The 18,713-nt window shown below is 42.9% G+C and overlaps 1 protein-coding gene across 4 annotated transcripts in view; it reads left to right on the top strand.

The window, feature by feature from the left end:
• The window catches only part of NLGN4X (neuroligin 4 X-linked), a 346,761-nt gene that overhangs the window by 73,458 nt on the left and 254,590 nt on the right, over nucleotides 1-18,713 (top strand). For all 4 annotated transcript variants that reach the window (XM_033420238.2, XM_033420242.2, XM_033420244.2 and 1 more), the window contains one exon: nucleotides 2,283-3,084. In XM_033420238.2, the coding sequence (XP_033276129.1) occupies nucleotides 2,613-3,084 (472 nt within the window). In that variant the 5' untranslated portion in view covers nucleotides 2,283-2,612. The remainder of the gene's footprint in view (nucleotides 1-2,282; nucleotides 3,085-18,713) is intronic.

Here is an 18,713-nt window from a genome sequence, read left to right as displayed (position 1 = left end):
AAATTATCTGTTTGACATATTCTACTCAACCATTCCCTGAAATGAAATGCATAATTATATTCTAGCCCAGAAAGACTCTGAATAACCCAGAATAATCTGTGTCCTTAGAAGCACATCTGTCTATTTTCAGCTGAAGAATGCTGTATTTAAAGGTAGAGTCCTGTAGTGAACAGACTGGTGGTTGCCAAGGGGGAGGGGTTGGGGGAGGGATGGAGGGGGAGTTCGGGGTTAGCAGATGTGAGCTTTTATGTATAGGATGGATAAACACCAAGGTCCTACTGTGTATCACAGAGAACTATATTCAGTATCCTATGATAAACCATCATGGAAAAGAATATATAAAAAAACTATGTGTCTGTATAACTGAATCACTCTGCTGGACAGCAGAAATTAACACAACGTTGTACATCAACTATACTTCAGTAAAAAAATGTTGATTAAGAAAAAGGTAGAGTCCCTGCAACACCTCATGAAGTGTTTTCTGTCTCTAATGCATCATGTATGGTACTCACGTGCGACATTCTTGAATGTCCTACGCGCAGTGGTTTATCTGGGGAGAGTCGTCGTGTGATCCCGTAGGGACAAATTGAGGTGGTCCTTTTTGTTTTCTTTATTTTGGGGGTGCCACGTGGCTTGCAGGTCTCAGTTCCCCGACCAGGGATTAAACCCGCGGCCCTGGCAGTGAGAGCGCCGGAGTCCTAACCACTGGACTGCCAGGGAATTCCCAAGGAGGTCACTCTTTAAAAGTTAACTCCTCCCAGACTCAGTAGGAAGATGACTCAGATGTACCAGAAGGTTCTTAAATAGGCTGCAGGGTTTACCCTTGAAGGCATGCAGTGCTTTACATGAAGATCGGGATTGCTGTATCCACACTCTTAATTATGAATGGTGTCTTGATGTGACAAGCAGTACGGCACGTACTTGAGATGCAGCATCTTGTTCAGTTTCTTACAAGGAAGCTGAGATTCAGGGCGATGATGTCTGGAGCCTACAGACACGTGCCCCTGCGTAGCCCGAGGAGGATGAGTATCCGGTGTCGATGCTCTTTCCACTGCATGTTGCTCCCTTTATGTTCGCTGGTAAATACCCACCTGGCATGAAACCAGTCTGGTCTGGTTGCACACTTCCCTTTACCCGTCTTGGAAAACTTTTAGAGCTCCACTCATAATACCTTAGGAAAAAGTGACAGTTTTTTTTTTTTACATTTATTTATGTATTTATTAGTGTATGTATGTATGTATGAATTTATTTAAAAAATTTATTGGGGTACAGTTGCTTTACAGTGTTGTATTACAGTTTCTACTGTACAGCAAAGTGAATCAGCTCTACGTATCCATATATCCCCTCTTTTTTGGATTTCCTTCCCATTTAGGTCACCACAGAGCATTGAGTAGAGTTCCCTGTGCTATACAGTAGGTTCTCATTAGTTAGCTATTTTATGCATAGTAGTGTATATATGTCAATCCCAATCTCCCAGTTCATCCCACCCTCCTTCCCCACTTGGTATCCATACGTTTGTTCTCTACATCTGTGTCTCTGTTTCTGCTTTGCAGCACTCTTTGACATAAATCACAGTGATACCTTTTTTGACCCACCTCCTAGGGTAATGAAAATAAAAACAAAAATAAACAAATGGGACCTAATTAAACTTAAAAGGATTTGCACAGCAAAGGAAACCATAAACAAGACGAAAAGACAACCCTCAGAATGGGAGAAAATATATTTACTTTATATTGGAGTATAGTTGATTTACAATGTTGAGTTTCAGGTGTACAGCACAGTGATTCAGTTAAACATATACCTATATCCATTCTTTTCCCATATAGGTTATTACAAAATACCGAGTATAGTTCCCTGTGCTATACAGTAGGTCCTTGTTTATTTTATGTATAAAGTGACAGTTTTCTTAAACATCTGAGAAACAGTGTTTTGGGAGTGCCTATCCATTGCTGGGCTAATATTATCAATAATAGTGCAATTAGGAGACATCAGTACAGTTATCTGTGCAATGTGTGTAACTTTTGGCAGTGTGTTTGTTCATTGAACAAAGACTTGAATGTTTCCGGAGTACTGGCATCGTTCTTGCTGATAGGACTCACTGTAGAAATTAAGACAAGCGGTTGTCTGGCGAAATTCTACTGCCCGCAGATGCCGCTCTACAGATTCATCGGTGAATGAGATTTCCTCGCGTGATGTTGAGGGTTGCATGGAAGACGCAGCAAACGCCATTGGTGGCAGTGGTCTTGCCTTCCTTAGCCTTGTCTGCTTTTTTCTCCCATTAGGCTGACCGCTCTGCCTTGGAGGTCTCCTAAGTGATCGCTGCCCCGGGGAGGTGTTGGATGGTCACCGCTTCCTTGGAGCCTCGCACGGGCTGGAATTCGGCACCAGGATTAAGAGAGGGCTGCTGTCCCGTAATGGGCTGCTGAGAAAACCGCCGGGTTTGTTGTTAAGCTCGGGCTCTGTCTATGACCCATCGAAGAGGCTTCCTAGCGAGCCCTTCCCCTCTCCAGGGTCTTGGTCCCTGGAAAGCCGTCTCTCTCTGCAGGCTCCCTTCACGGCTTGCTTTGCTTGGAGTTGCATCGCACGGACGCCCGCGGATGTGGTGGTGAACCATGTCGAGACCCCAGGGACTGTTATGGCTTCCGCTGGTCTTCACCCCGGTCTGTGTCATGGTGAACTCCAACGTCCTGCTGTGGATCACTGCCCTGGCCATCAAGTTCACGCTCATCGACAGCCAGGCGCAGTATCCTGTGGTCAACACCAATTACGGCAAAATCAGGGGCTTGAGAACACCGCTGCCCAATGAGATTTTGGGTCCAGTGGAGCAATACTTGGGGGTCCCTTATGCCTCGCCTCCTACTGGGGAAAGGCGGTTTCAGCCCCCGGAACCCCCCTCCTCATGGACTGGGGTTCGGAACGCCACTCAGTTTGCTGCCGTGTGCCCCCAGCACCTGGATGAGCGGTCTCTCTTGCATGACATGCTGCCCATCTGGTTTACTGCCAATCTGGATACTCTGATGACCTACGTTCAAGATCAGAATGAAGACTGCCTTTATTTGAATATCTATGTGCCCACGGAGGATGGTAAGTACTTATTCTAAACAGAAAACACCTGCTCACTCAGCCTCAGATTTGCCAAGAGGGTTGTATAATGTCCTGTGCGTGGTATTTTCTATAACCATTCTTTTTTTTTTCATATTCAGTTATCTCGGTAACGTACCACTTGTTCGACTTGAATTTACGCAGTGTCTAATCGATGGAGAGTATCATAATTAATGACTTAATTCTTTCCATATATTGCCTTTTTAGCATTGCTGTCGTCTTGATTTGCAGGTGATTACCAGTCTGAGCATATAGTGTTCTATGTTATACCTGAATCATCTGTAAAGGAGTGGATCTGGAGAAACTAATAGAATTAAGAACATTTGCGTGCTGGAGTGAGCACCTGAAAATTATACAAGGAATGGTTCCTTTGGCTCTAATGCCTTAAGATATTAGCACTTTTTGAGTCTTAAAGGGAGCCACTGATTGTTTTAAATACACAAGCAAGGGATATTTGATAAAACAATTGGACTTGATTGTTCAGAATCCATGTTGTTGATATACATTTGGACTTTATTTCCTGCCAATATTCACTGCAATCAAATGGCAAATGTGTGTCGTCAGATGATTCTAACTACGTTAGAAAAATGATTTTCTTGCTTGAACAAAATGCCCCTTTTCTTTTGGAGAACACAACACTGAAAATCTGTGAAAACAATCATGTTCCATATATTAACTTAATCCAATACTAGTAAAACTTGGATATCTCCTTGTTCAAGTAGACCTTAAATTAAAATGTTTGCTAAAGACCAACCAGACTCAAGTTAGTCTACAGTGAACGTCCGTTTCTCATTTCTTGTTTGCATGTGCTCTTTTTTATACAAGGAGAAGGAAAAACATAGAATGAAATCTTCCTGGAACCTAAAAAAAAAGTAATTGAGAGGAATCATAGCCACCACTGTCTACTATAGAAACTGAAGTGTGTCCTTGTCCTTGGTAACTTTCATGCAGACATTTCTTTTCCTTTTTTTACCTTTAATCCTTGGGAGATGTTTGTCAGTGAGCTTTGGCTGCAAGTCTGCCATAAATGATGACATTATTCAGTGATACCCAAAGTCGGATCGCATCTGCCATATCGTTCTTTCTCCGTGCAGATGCAAAGAGGTGGCGTGGGCACCTTTCTCGAGAAACCGGGATGGGGGCAGTCTGTTAGGGAGATGACAAGGAATGCCCAGAGAAAGTGAAAGGGTTGAGCTTCATTATGTTAGTAGCGTCTGGCATGTGGCTATTGTCACTATGGTGACAGATCTCACAATTACCTTGTAAAGTCTAGGTGTTGAATAGGGTTCAAGGGGTTAAACCGACACTGGACGCCTTACTTCCATGCCCTGTGCTGAGCTGCCCTAGTGCTCAGTAGCTGCTTGGTGCTTATGTAAGAGGATGGATAACCCCACCCAAACCAATTAGAGTTCTCAGTTCAAAGCCACCTGGGTCATGGTCTTTCTTATCGTGAACTATTCAAAGAAAGGAATAAAAAGAAGCAAAGACAGGGTGGTGGAAACAAAACAGGGTAAAGGATTCAAATTGCTTTCATGGGACTTCCCTGGCGGGCCAGTGGTTAAGACTTTGCCTTCCAATGCAGGGGGTGCGGTTTGATCCCTGGTCGGGGAGCTGTGATCCCACGTGCCTCATGGCCAAAAAAGAAAACCAAACAAACAAACATAAAACAGAAGCAAGTGGTACGCGGGCCTCTCACTGTTGTGGCCTCTCTCATTGCGGAGCACAGGCTCCGGACGCACAGGTTCAGCGGCCATGGCTCATGGGCCCAGCCACTCCGCGGCATGTGGGATCTTCCCAGATCGGGGCACGAACCCGTATCCCCTGCATCGGCAGGTGGATTCTCAACCACTGCGCCACCAGGGAATCCCTGGGCTGCAGTTTTATAATCAAAGGAAAAGTGGGGAGGGGGAGAAGACCACCCTCTTCCTCATTCTTGGGTGGACGTCAGGCTTCCGTCCTTAGCTTGTCCACCACATCAGGCAGGGGAGTTTTCTTGTCCCCCACATGGTCAAGCTGGGACTGTCACGGCACATGGAAGAATTATTTCAGGTCTCAGTACAGTGAGGGTCTTTCACTTTGAAATGTCACCGTTTCATAAATTATTGCTTTTTATGTGTGCAGAGAGCATGTCCTAGGGGTCATTAACTTACTGAGCTCACTGGGCGGGATGTGGGTCTCATGCCACCATTTCTTTTTATTGTTTTGGGGCATGTCTTGTACTTCTGTTGCATGGTTTTGTTGCTAGTAAGGCTGCCTGGCTTTGTGGCTCAGCACGCCTGCTTTCTTGAGTGATCATTAACTTACAGGGTCTCCCATACTTTTTCCTTTACGTACAATCCCCTAGTGGGATTAACTACTTAATTACCTACTTTGTCCCTTTACTCTGTCCCTGTTGTTATGGTATTTGCTTATCCATTGACTTTAAGATGGAGGGAATATATTCTGGTTTATCTGGGTGGGTCCATATTAAATAACAAAGACGCTTTGTTGTGAATAAGGAAGCAGAAAAGGTGATGAGGGACAGAGGGAAGCAATGGAAGAAAGGCACAGCGGCCATTGCTGCCTTTGAGGACAAGGCGGAACCAAGAGCTGAGGAACCCTGAAGCCTGTCGAAGCTGGAAAAGACAAGAGATGGGTTCTCTCCTTGAGCCCCAGAGAGAAGCACAGCCCTGCCCACCCCTCAGTTTTAGCCCAGTGGAACTCTGACCTTCAGAACTCTAAGATCCTGAATATCTGCCACTCGAAGCCGCAACATTGGTGCCAATTTGTCCCAGCGGCAACGGAAACTCATAGAGTTTTGCCAGCCTTTAATATAAATACCCTAATTGAAAGCAACATACACAGCACTGAAGAGTTGTTCTGAGCTTTCTGAGTTGCTGCCCGTTCTGAGATGCTAATTCGTTTGTTACCCTTTCGACCTCCAGAATAACTGGTTAAAAAACAAACAGCCCCCACACTCATTTTAGCAGTGGGTGGTTAACATTTGCCGCTTTCCCTTATACATATCAAGGAGACAAAGTTGGTTCCCGTTGGTGGGTGGATATTTTGCAGATTTGAGGTTTAACCTGGAGAAAGTAGACACCCAACTTTTGGTTCCTCGTTTTAGAACAGATTTATGGCAACTCTTACTAAATGTCATATTCAAAAGATTCACTGATTTTACACAGGAACATAATGAACGGGTATTTAAGATTTCCCAGGCATCTAAAACAGATGTCCAGAGTAGGTGTCAGTGAATGGCATAGAGCAAAACATCCAAATGGTCGTCTTTTCTCATCTGTCTCTGCAAAATGTCCCTCACGGTGGCAGCTGTACCTCTAAATGTCTTCTTCTGTGTTAGCAAAATCTTTTGGGCTCCCCATTCCTTCCCTCTAGACCTCAAGATCTGATCTGTTATGGGGAAAGTGATTCTCTATCCTTTTAAAGAATAATTTATTGATGAATTTATTTAACAGAATGTCAGTTAATTCTTACCCGCCCCCCGGTTTTATTGAGATATAGTTGACATCTATTGCTGTACAGGTTTAAGGGGGACAGCATGATGGTATGGTTTCCGCATATCGTGAAACGATCACAGTAGTTTCAGCTAACATACGTCCTCTCATACAGGTACGAGAAAAAGAAAAAAAAGGAAAAGTTTTTTTCCTCATGATGAGAAGTCTTAGGATTTACTTTCTTTGCAACTTTGCTGTATCTGACAGAGCAGTGGTGACTAGAGTCATCAGCACTGTACATTATACCCCTAGTACTTACTTGTCGTGGAACTGGTGTTTGTACCTTTCAACCACCTTCATTCAATCCCCCATTCCTCTACCCCCACCTTTGGCTGCAACAAATCTGATCTCTTTTTCTACGAGTTGGGTGGTTTTGTTTGTTTATTTTTTCAATCAATTTTTTATTGGAGTATAGCTGACTTACAATGTTGTGTTAGTTTCAGGTGTACAGCAGAGTGAATCAGTTATCCATGTACATAGATCCACTCTTTTTTAGATTCTTTTCCCATAGAGGCCATTACAGAGTATTGAGTAGAGTTCCCTGTGCTCTACAGCAGGTCCTTATTAGTTATCTGTTTTATATATAGTTGTGTATATGTCAATCCCAGTCTCCCAATTTTCCCCTTCCCCGGTTTCCCCCTTGTTGGTAACCATGAGTTTGTTTTCTACATCTGTGACTCTGTTTCTGTTTTGTAAATAAGTTCATTTGTAATATTTTCTTAAGATTCTACGTATAAGTGATATCATGTGTTTTTTGTGTAGAGTCCACATAGGAGTGAATACAGTGTTTGCCATTTCCTAATTTCACTTAGCATGATGCCATCAAGGTCCATCCACGTTACCACAAACAGCAGGAATTTCCTTTTTTTATGGCTCAATGATATTCCATTGAGTATCCACACCACAAATTCTTTACCTGTCCACGCATAGAAGGACACTTAGGTTGTTTCCATTGCTTGGAAACAACCTATGAACCCCTATGAACATGAGGGGTGCAGACACGTTTTCTGTACCCTTTCTAATGTCAATTCGGTTCACTCCTTCAGCTCAGCTTGGAGGATTGGTCAGGAACTTGCCTGCCAGGGGGCAAATGCCAGCCTGTTCCCTTACCAGTTGAGTGATTATGGACAAGTTCCTTGGCTAGTACATGCCTCAGTTTCCTTGCGTGTAAAATAAAGATGAGCTGGGAGATTTAAGGTATTAATCCATATGAAGTGCTTTGTCTAGTATCTTGTACCTATAACGACTCTGTAATCTGATGTTAGTGGAGCATAGGTAATAGTAGAAAAGAGAACCAGAACTTTTCAGCTAATTTGCATATGCATATTGGTCTCATATAATGTCCAGTACATAATACATGTGTATTGTCTCTAACATAAGTAATTACTGTAGTGTTGGAGGGGTCAGCTTAAGAAACAGGACCAAGCATCCATCACTTCTGACAGTTCGCAGTATGGCTTTAACAAAAGGGAATTTTGAGGAGTGGCATTTTTAAAATAGAAGGTATAGTTGATTTACAATGTTGTGTTAATTTCTGCCATACAGCAAAGTGACTCAGTTATACATACATATTCTTTTTCATATTCATTTCCATTTGGTTTATCACAGGATACTGAATATAGTTCCCTGTGCTCTAAAGTGGGACCTTGTTGTTTATCCATTCTATATATGATAGCTTGCATCTGCTAATCCCAAACTCCCAGACCATCCCTCCTCCATCCCCCTCCCCCTTGGCCACCACAAGTCTGTCCTCTCTGTCTGTGAGTCTGTTTCTGTTTTGTAGATAAGGTCATTTGTGTAGTATTTTAGATTCCACATATAAGTGATATCATATTTGTCTCTGTCTGACTTACTTCACTTAGTATGATAATCTCTCGCTCCAACCATGTCGCTGCAAATGGCATTATTTCCGGAATGGCATTTTTTTTTTAAAGAGCAGAGTATTATCTTGTTCTGCTTTATTCCTAAGCTTTATCTTTTTTAGCCTGAGCTGTCAAACGGATTTTTTAGCATCCTGTTTGAAGTACAGAAATTAATCATCAAGAAAGCATTAAAATTCATTTCTTGGAAGAGGCTCTGAGAACATCCAACGACAATAGCACTATTTTTTTCTGTGAGATAACGGAAACATTAATTGCCTTTCTCTTTTCATCACGTCACAAATAGTTCGGTTGTATGCAGAGTGGCAAAGTCTAGTTCGGTTGTAGGCAGAGTGGCAAAGTTTAGTTTTAGTGGCAAAAGCTAAAAGCTGACCAAGTTAACACAGTGAGAAAGATGTTTCAGCCAGTCCACATCAGCAGGCAGCTATGTGAAAATCATTAACTGATTCCCATTTTCATCTGTCAGGGGGGATTTTTGATGCTGTGTAGACCGTGGCTTGGAAGTGAAGATAATTAGGAAAGATTATTTAATAAGTATCTCCCTGACAAGGATTAATTGAAAAGAATTTAGTATTTTGTGAACATGGTTAAACTAGAGTAGATTTCTGACAACATGTGTTTCTCTCCCAGCTTAAGAGATTCACCAACAGAAAAATAATCCTGTGGTGGGTTTAGAAATTATGTATATTATGAATAATGCTATTTGGTCAGTGCGCCTTGTACTTGTTAGAGGAATTCAGAAAAACTGTTCTCTGAAGAAGAGAATTTCCCCTTACACGTGTCCTTTTCGAAAACATGAGTTTTAACTCAATTCCATTAGCAATTTGTAAGTTTTTTCACAATCAGAACAAGTCCAAATGACTTAGGATGCATTAAAAACCCCTTTGCTATGCATGCGTATTATAAGCATTGCAAACAAACTGTTCAAGATAGAAAGTTGAGGTGCAGTTGGTCTGCTCGAGTATGTATCAGTGTCCAGAAATCTCCTCCTTATTTACTCGTGCAGTCACGCCCCCAGGACATGTAATAGCGTCATTTGTTGCCAGAGACGCTGCTGGTTTGGACACTGTTGTTTCTTTTGCATACTGTGTTGGCAAAGCCTTCAACCTTTTTAACATTGAGTGACCTCAGTTATAAATAATAATAGTACTGTACTTCCTGTGAATATTAGGGTTATGGTGATTTTGGAGTAAGCTACTGTGTAAGAAATGATTATAAAAGAAAAAAATTAGTATGTTCTTATAACTTTAATGTTCGGGTAATTCAGTGTTCATCTCATTACAGTATCTGTCATTCGAACCCTGAAGTTCCTTGAGCGCCCAGATGGGGAGTAGGTTCCTGTCTATCTAGTCTGTTGTTCGGTTTTCCTAAACCAGGCTGTCTTCAGCAGCCCTGCGTAAATAAATCAGACCTACACATCATCCAGGAACTCACAGGCAACCGAGGCAGAGAGAGAGTCTGAAAAAGAGTGATCTATTCATGTGCTAACCACTTGTTAAGACAAAATGAAGACGAGAGACACGGTAGTCTCTGTCTTATTAATTCAATCGAATATTCTATTTAGGCTTGGCGAAGTGAGTTTCCACAATTGGCAACAGAGAAAAAGAAATGAAAAGAATTTTTCTTGTTAGATTTCGCATGTCTGATTATTTTGAGTGGTGATGACTGGCATTGGTATATAGTTTGTGGTGTGTGTGTGTGTGTCTGCGTGGCTGTGTTTGTGTGTAGGATGTTGGAAGAAAGCCCACAGGAAAAAACATCCGTGATTCCTTTAAGATCCAGTGTGTTACAATTTTCTGGAAAAAGCCAAAAAGCACATGGAGATGACGAGACTCTGCCTTCCTCTGTGAATTCCAAGCCCTCTGAAGTTTACCTTAATCAAGATGCTCTCTCATCCGTTGTGAATGTGGTTGTGTGTACAATAGTCAAGTTTGCCCTGGGGAAGAGTGTGTGTTCCCATCAGAGAGAGAGGAACACTGAAAGACATTGATTTGTCTCAAGCAAAGGAGCTTTTGTAGTTGGTTTTGACACAATGTGAAAATTACATGTTCCGAAACACTGCTATCAGTTTTCTTTAAAATGTATGCTTTCAGCAATGTTCTGTTCTATCTGTTTTATGACATGACATAATCCATCATTCCATCAAAAAATGAGCATATTCACCTGACATCCCATCTACCCTATCTACACATCCCATGTGTACACTGTAGTTCTAACCCCAGCCAGATAGTCTATGGATCTCCAGGTCCCAACTCTGATTCTTTGTGTGTTTTCTTCTCTCCTCCATTCCTTATTCTCTTTACAGCCTTTTTTAGGTGATTCATTGAAAAATATTGATAAATCACTGTTTGCATTTAACATACGCAGGGCTTTGGGTAAGTCCAAGAGGTGATGTAAAGAAATGTAAGCCCTTTGATGGGAAAGTAAATGAGTCCGAACAAAAACTAGAGTTTCAGAAACGAATCCGTTGGCGCAGTGAATTCAAACAGGGAATGCTTTACGTTTCCACGAAAAGAAAAAGAAAAAAGAAAACAGTTTGAAAGTTATGTTTTCCATTGAGGAGCCATGATGGAAAGGTTTCCACCAATCTTGAGATGAATATCCAAGGCATATACTCCTGTGTTGTGGAATGAAGAAGGGCTTTCTGAATCCCCCAAAATGAAGCGTATTTGTTGCTTCTCTAGATGGACCAAGACATAAAAAGTATAAAATGGGGAAAGAGGGAGGGATAAAATCATGACAGAACTATAGGAAGGTGCTTTGATGGTACAGTTTAACACGCAGAGTACTCACTTGGGTGTTTTCTGCATTGTTATATTTTCGACATTGGAGGATTCATAACTGGAATTCCATCCAAAGGAATGCTAATGCGTATTTTTCTTCTCAACAGACTGTGCAGTAAGGTTAAATCAAAGAACACGAGGTTCCTTTCTTACCAAATTCAGATGTACTTATCGCCTGGAAATTTTTTAAAAAATCATTAAAAGCTTTACTGCTTCCCCCAAATTTTTACCTAGTGAAATACTTTCATAACTCTATATTTTATAATGTGTACCTCCGGATAACTAATGTGATATTTTGTGTGTTTTAAAAAAGTAGTTTAGATTTAAAAATAGAGTATTAAACCTTAGAAAACTGTATCTTCCCTAAGAAAATTACACTGGTAAAAACATATTAGCTTAGATTAGATATTTCCTTCTGAGTTTAAATCAGATAATGAGATCAGATTCCACTGCAGCACGTTGTACAAGGATGTTTGCATCTCATGCATTTTTTTCAAAGAAAGGGATTGTGGTACATTGAAAATCCTACTACCCAATCATCATATTACCTGGGGGTGAGTGATGGCATCAACTAGCACATAAATCACAGAATTGTGAAATCTTCCACGTAGAAGGAGCTGTGGGACCCATTTCACCCAGACTTTCTCAATGCAGTATTCCTCTGGTCATTAACCCCCTGAAGTCGTAAGCAGAGGTGAAACATCCGTCTCCGTATTCCTAGAGCTTCACTCCAATCATTTTACAAGGCTACACCCCCAGGAGACTGTAAACCTTTGAAAGCATTTGTGAACTTAATGAACCATCTACTTGAATGTATGGATCAAATGGACGACGGACAGTTCCTGGACATGCAGCCCTTTTTGGAGCTGGCCGATGAAGACGTTTGCAGGTTTGTAAGGGAGTTCCTTTCACCGTTGGAAAGGGCTGGTGATCTATCCATGTGCCATCTCTACCAACAGAGCTAAAGCAAAGCCAACTGGATTCCTTCCTCTCCCAGCCTCTTGCTTTGGAAATCTTTGAAGACAAGATATTGTGTTCCACCTTGTCTCATGCAAGCATCCTCAGCAGGCTTCATTTCCTCCTGCAGATACCTTTAGGACCCTCTCATCCTCTTCCCTAGCCAACTGTGGAGAGCCTATCAGTTGAGTGTCTTACTCTTAGGTGGATGTCTTGGTACCGAGAATTATTGCCGATGTCAACCCACAGGCAAGCATTTGCTCTCAAATCATGATATGTGTTGTATATACCTGGAGTTCATGTTAGTTTTTTCTTTGGCAAATGCCTTCAGCTCTTGGCTCATGTATATTGAACCTGAAACTGAATGTTTTCATAATTTTTTTTAGAAAACAATAATATATTTTACAGTACGAGTTAGAACATGAAAGAAAATACGATCCCTCTGCTTCCTACAGCAAACGGATCGCATGTGCCAGGATGAAGAAATTTGCAGCTGAGGCTTGGATTTTCTCACAGGACGTTGCCTGCACAAGAATTACCAGCTGCAGCCCAGCCAAAATCTCTTTACTGCATGTTTCCCTGAAATACAAAGTCCCAGAGGTGTTACAAAGGAAAGAGGTGGAAAATTGTGACGGAATGGCCAACACAGTAATGGGTTCCTAGTTTGGGAAACGCCATAGGTTGCCTGATTTTAAATGCAGTCGTCTTGGGCTTCCTTGGTGGTGCAGTGGTTGGGAGTCTGCCTGCCAGCACAGGGGACATGGGTTCGAGTCCTGGTCCGGGAAGATCCCACATGCCGCAGAGCACCTAAGCCTGGACACCACAACTACTGAGCCTGTACTCTAGAGCCTGCGAGCCACAACTACTGAGCCCACATGCCACAACTACTGAAGCCCGCGCGCCCAGAGCCCGTGCTCCTCAACAAGAGAAGCCACCACAGTGAGAAGCCCACACACCGCAACGAAGAGTAGCCCCTGCTCGCCACAACTAGAGAAAGCCCACGTGCAGCAACAAAGACCCAACGCAGCCAAAAATAAATTAATTAATAAATTAAAAAAATAAACGCAATCATCTATAATTTGATTTAATGGAGGTAGAATCATTTCCAAGAAGTTAATTAAAGTTCACAGGTTGGAAAAGTGTTCAACATCTCATATGCCTTTCTCTAGACTTAGGCGGAAATGAACTTCCTCTAGCATTTTCTTCAAATGAAGATTGTGTATTTGTTTTTATTATTGCTATGGTCATGATTTAAATTAGATAAGCTATGAGAAGGTGCTGTGAGGAATTTGGGGGTTTGTGAGATATGAAATGGTTATTCTAAGACTGCAGAATACCAGTCGGAATCTTTTAAAGACTTTTACAGACTATGCCATGGGTATGTAGTGTTCAGACTTTTCTCTTGTCACAGGTTCTGAGTTGACCTGAGTTATGGGTAGAATTGTGTCCCCTGCCAAAAGATATGTTGAAGTTCTAACCCCCCCCCCTCAGTACTTATGAATGTCACCTTATTTGAAAATAGGGCTTTTGCAAATGTAATCAAGGTAAGATGAGGTCATACTGTATTAGCCAAGACCCTAAATCTATTACGACTGGTGTCCTTATTAAGACTGGTGTCCTTATGACTGATGTCCTTTTAAGACACCATACTTGTTAAAAAAAAAAAAAAAATTCAATTTAAAAATGGGCAGAAGATCTGAATAGACCTTTTCTGAAGACATACAGATGGCCAACAGGTACTTGAAAAGATGCTCAACATCATTACTCATCAAGGAAATGCAAATCAGAACTACGAGATATCGCTTCACACCTGTTAGAATGGCTACTATTGAAAAGACAAAGTGTTGGCGAGGGTGTGGAGACAAGGGAGCCCTCCTGCACTGTTGGTGGGAATGTAAATTGGTGCAGCCACTATGGAGAACAGTATGGAGGTTCCTCAAAAAAATAAAATAGAACTCCCATATGATCCAGCAAACCCACTTCTGGGTATTTATCCAAAGAAAGCAAAAATACTAACTTGGAAAGATATCTGCACTCCCATGTTCATTGCAGCACTATTTACAATAGCCAAGATATGGAAACAGTCTAGTGCTCATTGATGGATGAGTGGAGAAAGAAGATGTGATATATATACAGTGGAATATTATTCAGCCATTAAAAGAAGGAAACCCTGCCATTTGCAACAATGTGGACAGATCTCAATGGCATTATGCTAAGTGAAGTAAGTCAGACAAAGACAAATACTGTATTTTTCACTTATATGTGAAATCTAACCCTCCCCCCCAAAAAAACCACAAAAAACAAAAAAGCCAAGCTCATAGTTACTGAGAACAGATTGATGGTTACCAGAGGTGGGTATTGGGAGTGGGAGAAGAAGAAAAAGAGCGCTGTAAGTCTCACTTCTTTCATGTCTAGGACTCCATAAAAAGAAAACACAAACTTCCAGGAAGCCAGTCCTTCTCTCTGAAGCTTCGCCCGTGGAATCCAAGTGGAGTTTTCCTCAACGTGTCAGAAAGAAACTAAATTTTTCCTTCCTAGGAAAGATAGTCAAACACATCACCAAGAACACTTTGTCCTTCTTGTCTCTCTTGGGAAAAAGGCTCTTAAAAGCAAGAGACTGGATCTTAGAATCTTAGCACAGGTGTGCACAGCTGCACTGTGACCAAATGGTGAATTTAATAAATAGGTATTGAGTGCTTAAATTGGAAGAAGGAGGAGAAAAAGGAGGAGGAGAAGGAAGAGGGAGTAGAGGGGGGAAGAGGAGAACAGAATGAAGACAGCAGAGATTCCCAGGGAGGAGACCACGGGAAGATGGAGGCAGAGACGCAGAGATTGGAGAGATGCACCTCCAAGCCCAAACCCACCAAGGATTGATGAAAAACACCAAAAACTCAGAGCTGAGACACAGGCAAGGAACAGAGTCTCCCTGAGAGCCTACAGAGGGAACCAACCCTGTTGACTCCTTAATATTGGATGTCTGTCCTGCAGAACAGTGTGACCTTTAAATTTCTGTTGATTTAAGCCACCCAGTTGGCAGTCATTTGTCCCAATAGTGCTAGCAATCTTAATACAACGTGGACTTTTTGTTTTCTGTCTTTACCTCCTGTCTCGGCCAGAAGAAGCTAGAACAGCTGTCGTCCACGTTCACGGTTCCTAACACCGTCTCTGTCTTTGGGAAGCTCTCCTGACACCCTCGTGGTCTCCTGGATGTCTTCTCCCCCTCTCCTCACCAGTGAAGAACATCTTGGCTTCCCATCCCTCAAGGCAGTGGTTTTCCACATGGAAGATTCTATGCACTAATGATCCAGAAAATGAACTTGACATCCTTCTACTGAACTCTTGTTCCTGAGGAAAGACTCGTACTACTCCTGCATCCTATACTTCCTTCTCTTCTTTGAGAATCAACTTCAGGCCATCAGCAGGCCCAGCTCTTCCCTCTGAGGCATCTCAGTCCATATCTGTCAGGCCCTAAGTGTTCTCATCTTTCCCTGGAAAGTTCCAGGCATCACCACCACTTGGTGTAGACGTGTGTGGTGGACTGACTCAGCAAGGCCTCGCGTTACCCCGGTGTCCTGGTAGTCATGCCCTTGTGGAGTTCCCTCTACTTGAGGGTGGGCAGGACATAGGACTTCCCTGTAACCAATGGGACACGATGGAGGGGATAGGATGTCAGTGCCGTGATTACATTGCACTGGCTTGGAATTTATGTCTTAGTAGCAGATTATTTCTGTTGCCTTTTTGGTTTTCATGCTTTGTTGGAATAAACTGCCATGTTGGAAAGGTCCCCATGGAAGGAAACGGAAGGCTGTGTCTGCTCGACAGCCAGCAAGGAACTGAAGCCCGCAGTTCAACAGGCTGCAAAGAACTGAATCCAACCATGAGCTTGGAATCTGATCTTGCCCAGTCACTCGGATTTCAGAAGAGACCCCAGCTCTGGCCAATGCCTTCGTTTGAAGCCTCATGAGAGATGCTCAAACAGAGAACCCAGTGAAGCTGTACCTGGACTCACAGAAACTGTGATAAAAAAAAATAGATGGCTGTAAGCCATTTAGGTGTGTGCTCCTTTTTTATGAAGCATTCAATAATGGGTGCAAACGTGATAGGTAAAATAAATGGATTTCAAAACTTGGCCAAATTTTAATTCAAGTCCCACTGGTTGGAGGGATGTGGATTTTGAGCTTATCAAACTGGTTATTACTTAGAAATGTTTAGATGGCAAGTGAAGTAAATTCAAGTTCAGTTCACTTAAGGGGAAAAAGGGATTCGCTGGGTCTACGCACTGAGAGTTCTAGCAGTGGTTGTAGCTTCAGAGATGGTGCTCTCGGATCTGAATCATTGCCATTAGTCACCGGAAAGGTTGGGTCCATCTTTCTTTCTCTATGTTGACTTTTTTCTCAGGCTGTCTTCATTTGGTGGCAAAAAATGGTCACCGGCATTTCCCTGTGACGTCACCATTGAACTCAGAGAAGCGTATTGGCCTGGGGATGATTTTTTTTGACCCAGCTTGGGTCACAGGCCAACTTTGAACCAATTTCCATATCTAGAGGCAAGAGTCCCTTGGATTGGCATGGCCTGGGTTAGGTAGACATTTCTGGATGGGGAAGAAGGATGGGTGAGTCCAGCAGGAAATTGGCTTAGGGGAGATTCAGAAAAGACCGTTCTCCAAAGGGAAATCGAATGCTGAGCAAGCAGAACTCATTGATGTTCATTGTTATTCCTCATACTCGGGATAGTAACCAGACAAGAAAGAGGAGCATGGCGTAATGGGATAGGAACTGAGCTTGGGTGGCAAAGCCTTCCCTAGACTGGTGTCTTTTCAGCCAAAAGAAGGACCTAGAGATCTGAAAATGAGAAACCTCGCTTATGAGGCGTTAACTGCTGTTTTGTAAGTATCTGGACCTCTTGGTTACATAAATATAAAGTGACAGGAGCATCCAGCCGAGGAGGAAGTTGAGACATGAGCCACATTGGGCATCACACTCCAGAGACACTTCTGGGTCTGGAATGTGTTTGCTGATGGCAAAATCAGGGGTAACATACGCTGTAACTCCAGGTGGAAAACTTGACCTGACATGGGGCAGACGGGTTAGGACAGGGTGGAACCTGATCTGCCCACCATTTATTTTAAGAGTTCCAGCTAGGGACTTCCCTGGTGGTCCAGTGGTTGGCACTGTGCGCTTCCACTGCTGGGGGCACGGGTTCAGTCCTTGGTCGGGAGACTAAGATCCCGCAGGCCTCTTGGTGCAGCCAAAAAAAAAAAAAAAATTCCAGCGAAAGGGTTGGATTTGCTGAAGGATCAGCCAATTTAGGGAGTTGACCTGGCGGAAAGTGAAATTGTATTTGAACGAATTTCAGCCTAAGCCTTTAACGGGAAAAGTTGCAGTGGGGGGTGGGGGGCGGCTGTTGGGAAATTGGTTGACAAGTGAGTTCATTTCCTCCGTTCTCTATTAGGGGATTCTGCAAGGAGCACAGGAGGTCATACCCTGCTGCTGCTTGCTGGCCATTGAGCTTTTCTTGTGAGGGTTTGAGGTGGGCGGCTCCTCAGGATGGTGGTCAAACCTGGTCTTCTGTCCTGCAGCTCTGTAAATCCAAGGCAGGATGGTGGTCAACCCTGGTCTTCTGTCCTGCAGCTCTGTAAATCCAAGGCAGGATGGTGGTCAAACCTGGTCTTCTGTCCTGCAGCTCTGTAAATCCAAGGAGGGACCACTAGTAACCTTACACCACTGACTTTCTGTGGCTTTGTTTGTTAACATTTCCTACTCTACGGGCCCTGACATTAACACATACACAGTTTTTCCTTGGATTCATGCATTCAGTGAATTACTTATTGGGCAGCTTCTAACTGTCAGGCCACTTTGCTGAATGTGGTCCCACCCAGACTCACAGGGTCAGAATACGCTAAGGAGGAATCGGAAGGACAAGTGATTGACCGAATGGCTGTGCGGAGCATGAATCACGTGTTCAAGGATGGAGCCCAGAGGCTGATGGTCATATCGATTCTCTGAGCTGAGCATTGTTTAAAAGACCGGGTGAGTGAATTGGAAGTCTTTGCTCAAGCACGCGAAGTGCAGCTCCTGTGATCAGTTAGTTGCACGGCAACGTGCTCTGTCATCAACTGGGCTACTGAGAATATCGACAGATGTGCTCTTACGAAAATTGAGAAGCCCAGCAAGGACAAGTATTGCGCTAAAAGAGGGCCTCACTGCCTTGCAGAAAACGTGAAGCAGGAGTGGACAGTATAACACAGAGGCTGCTACTGCCTCTCTTTGCAAAAAACGTCACCCAATAATTGGCCCATTTTCTGTGGCTGCTGTCACACTACAGTGGCAGGGTTGAATAACTGCAAAACAGGCCATATAGGTTAAAAATCTAAAGTACGTATTATCTTGTCCTTTATAGAAAAAGTTTGCTGACCTTTGAGGTAAAGAAATACCTTCATGAAGTCATTTGGGAATCTCCTAGTTAACACACAGACATGCAGGACAGAGTCCAGAGGT

This window comes from Orcinus orca, chromosome X, assembly GCF_937001465.1.
Source record: "Orcinus orca chromosome X, mOrcOrc1.1, whole genome shotgun sequence".
NCBI classification, from domain to species: domain Eukaryota; kingdom Metazoa; phylum Chordata; class Mammalia; order Artiodactyla; family Delphinidae; genus Orcinus; species Orcinus orca.
The sequence above is the reverse complement of the archived record's forward strand: the minus strand, read 5'-3'. Positions and strand labels throughout refer to the sequence as shown.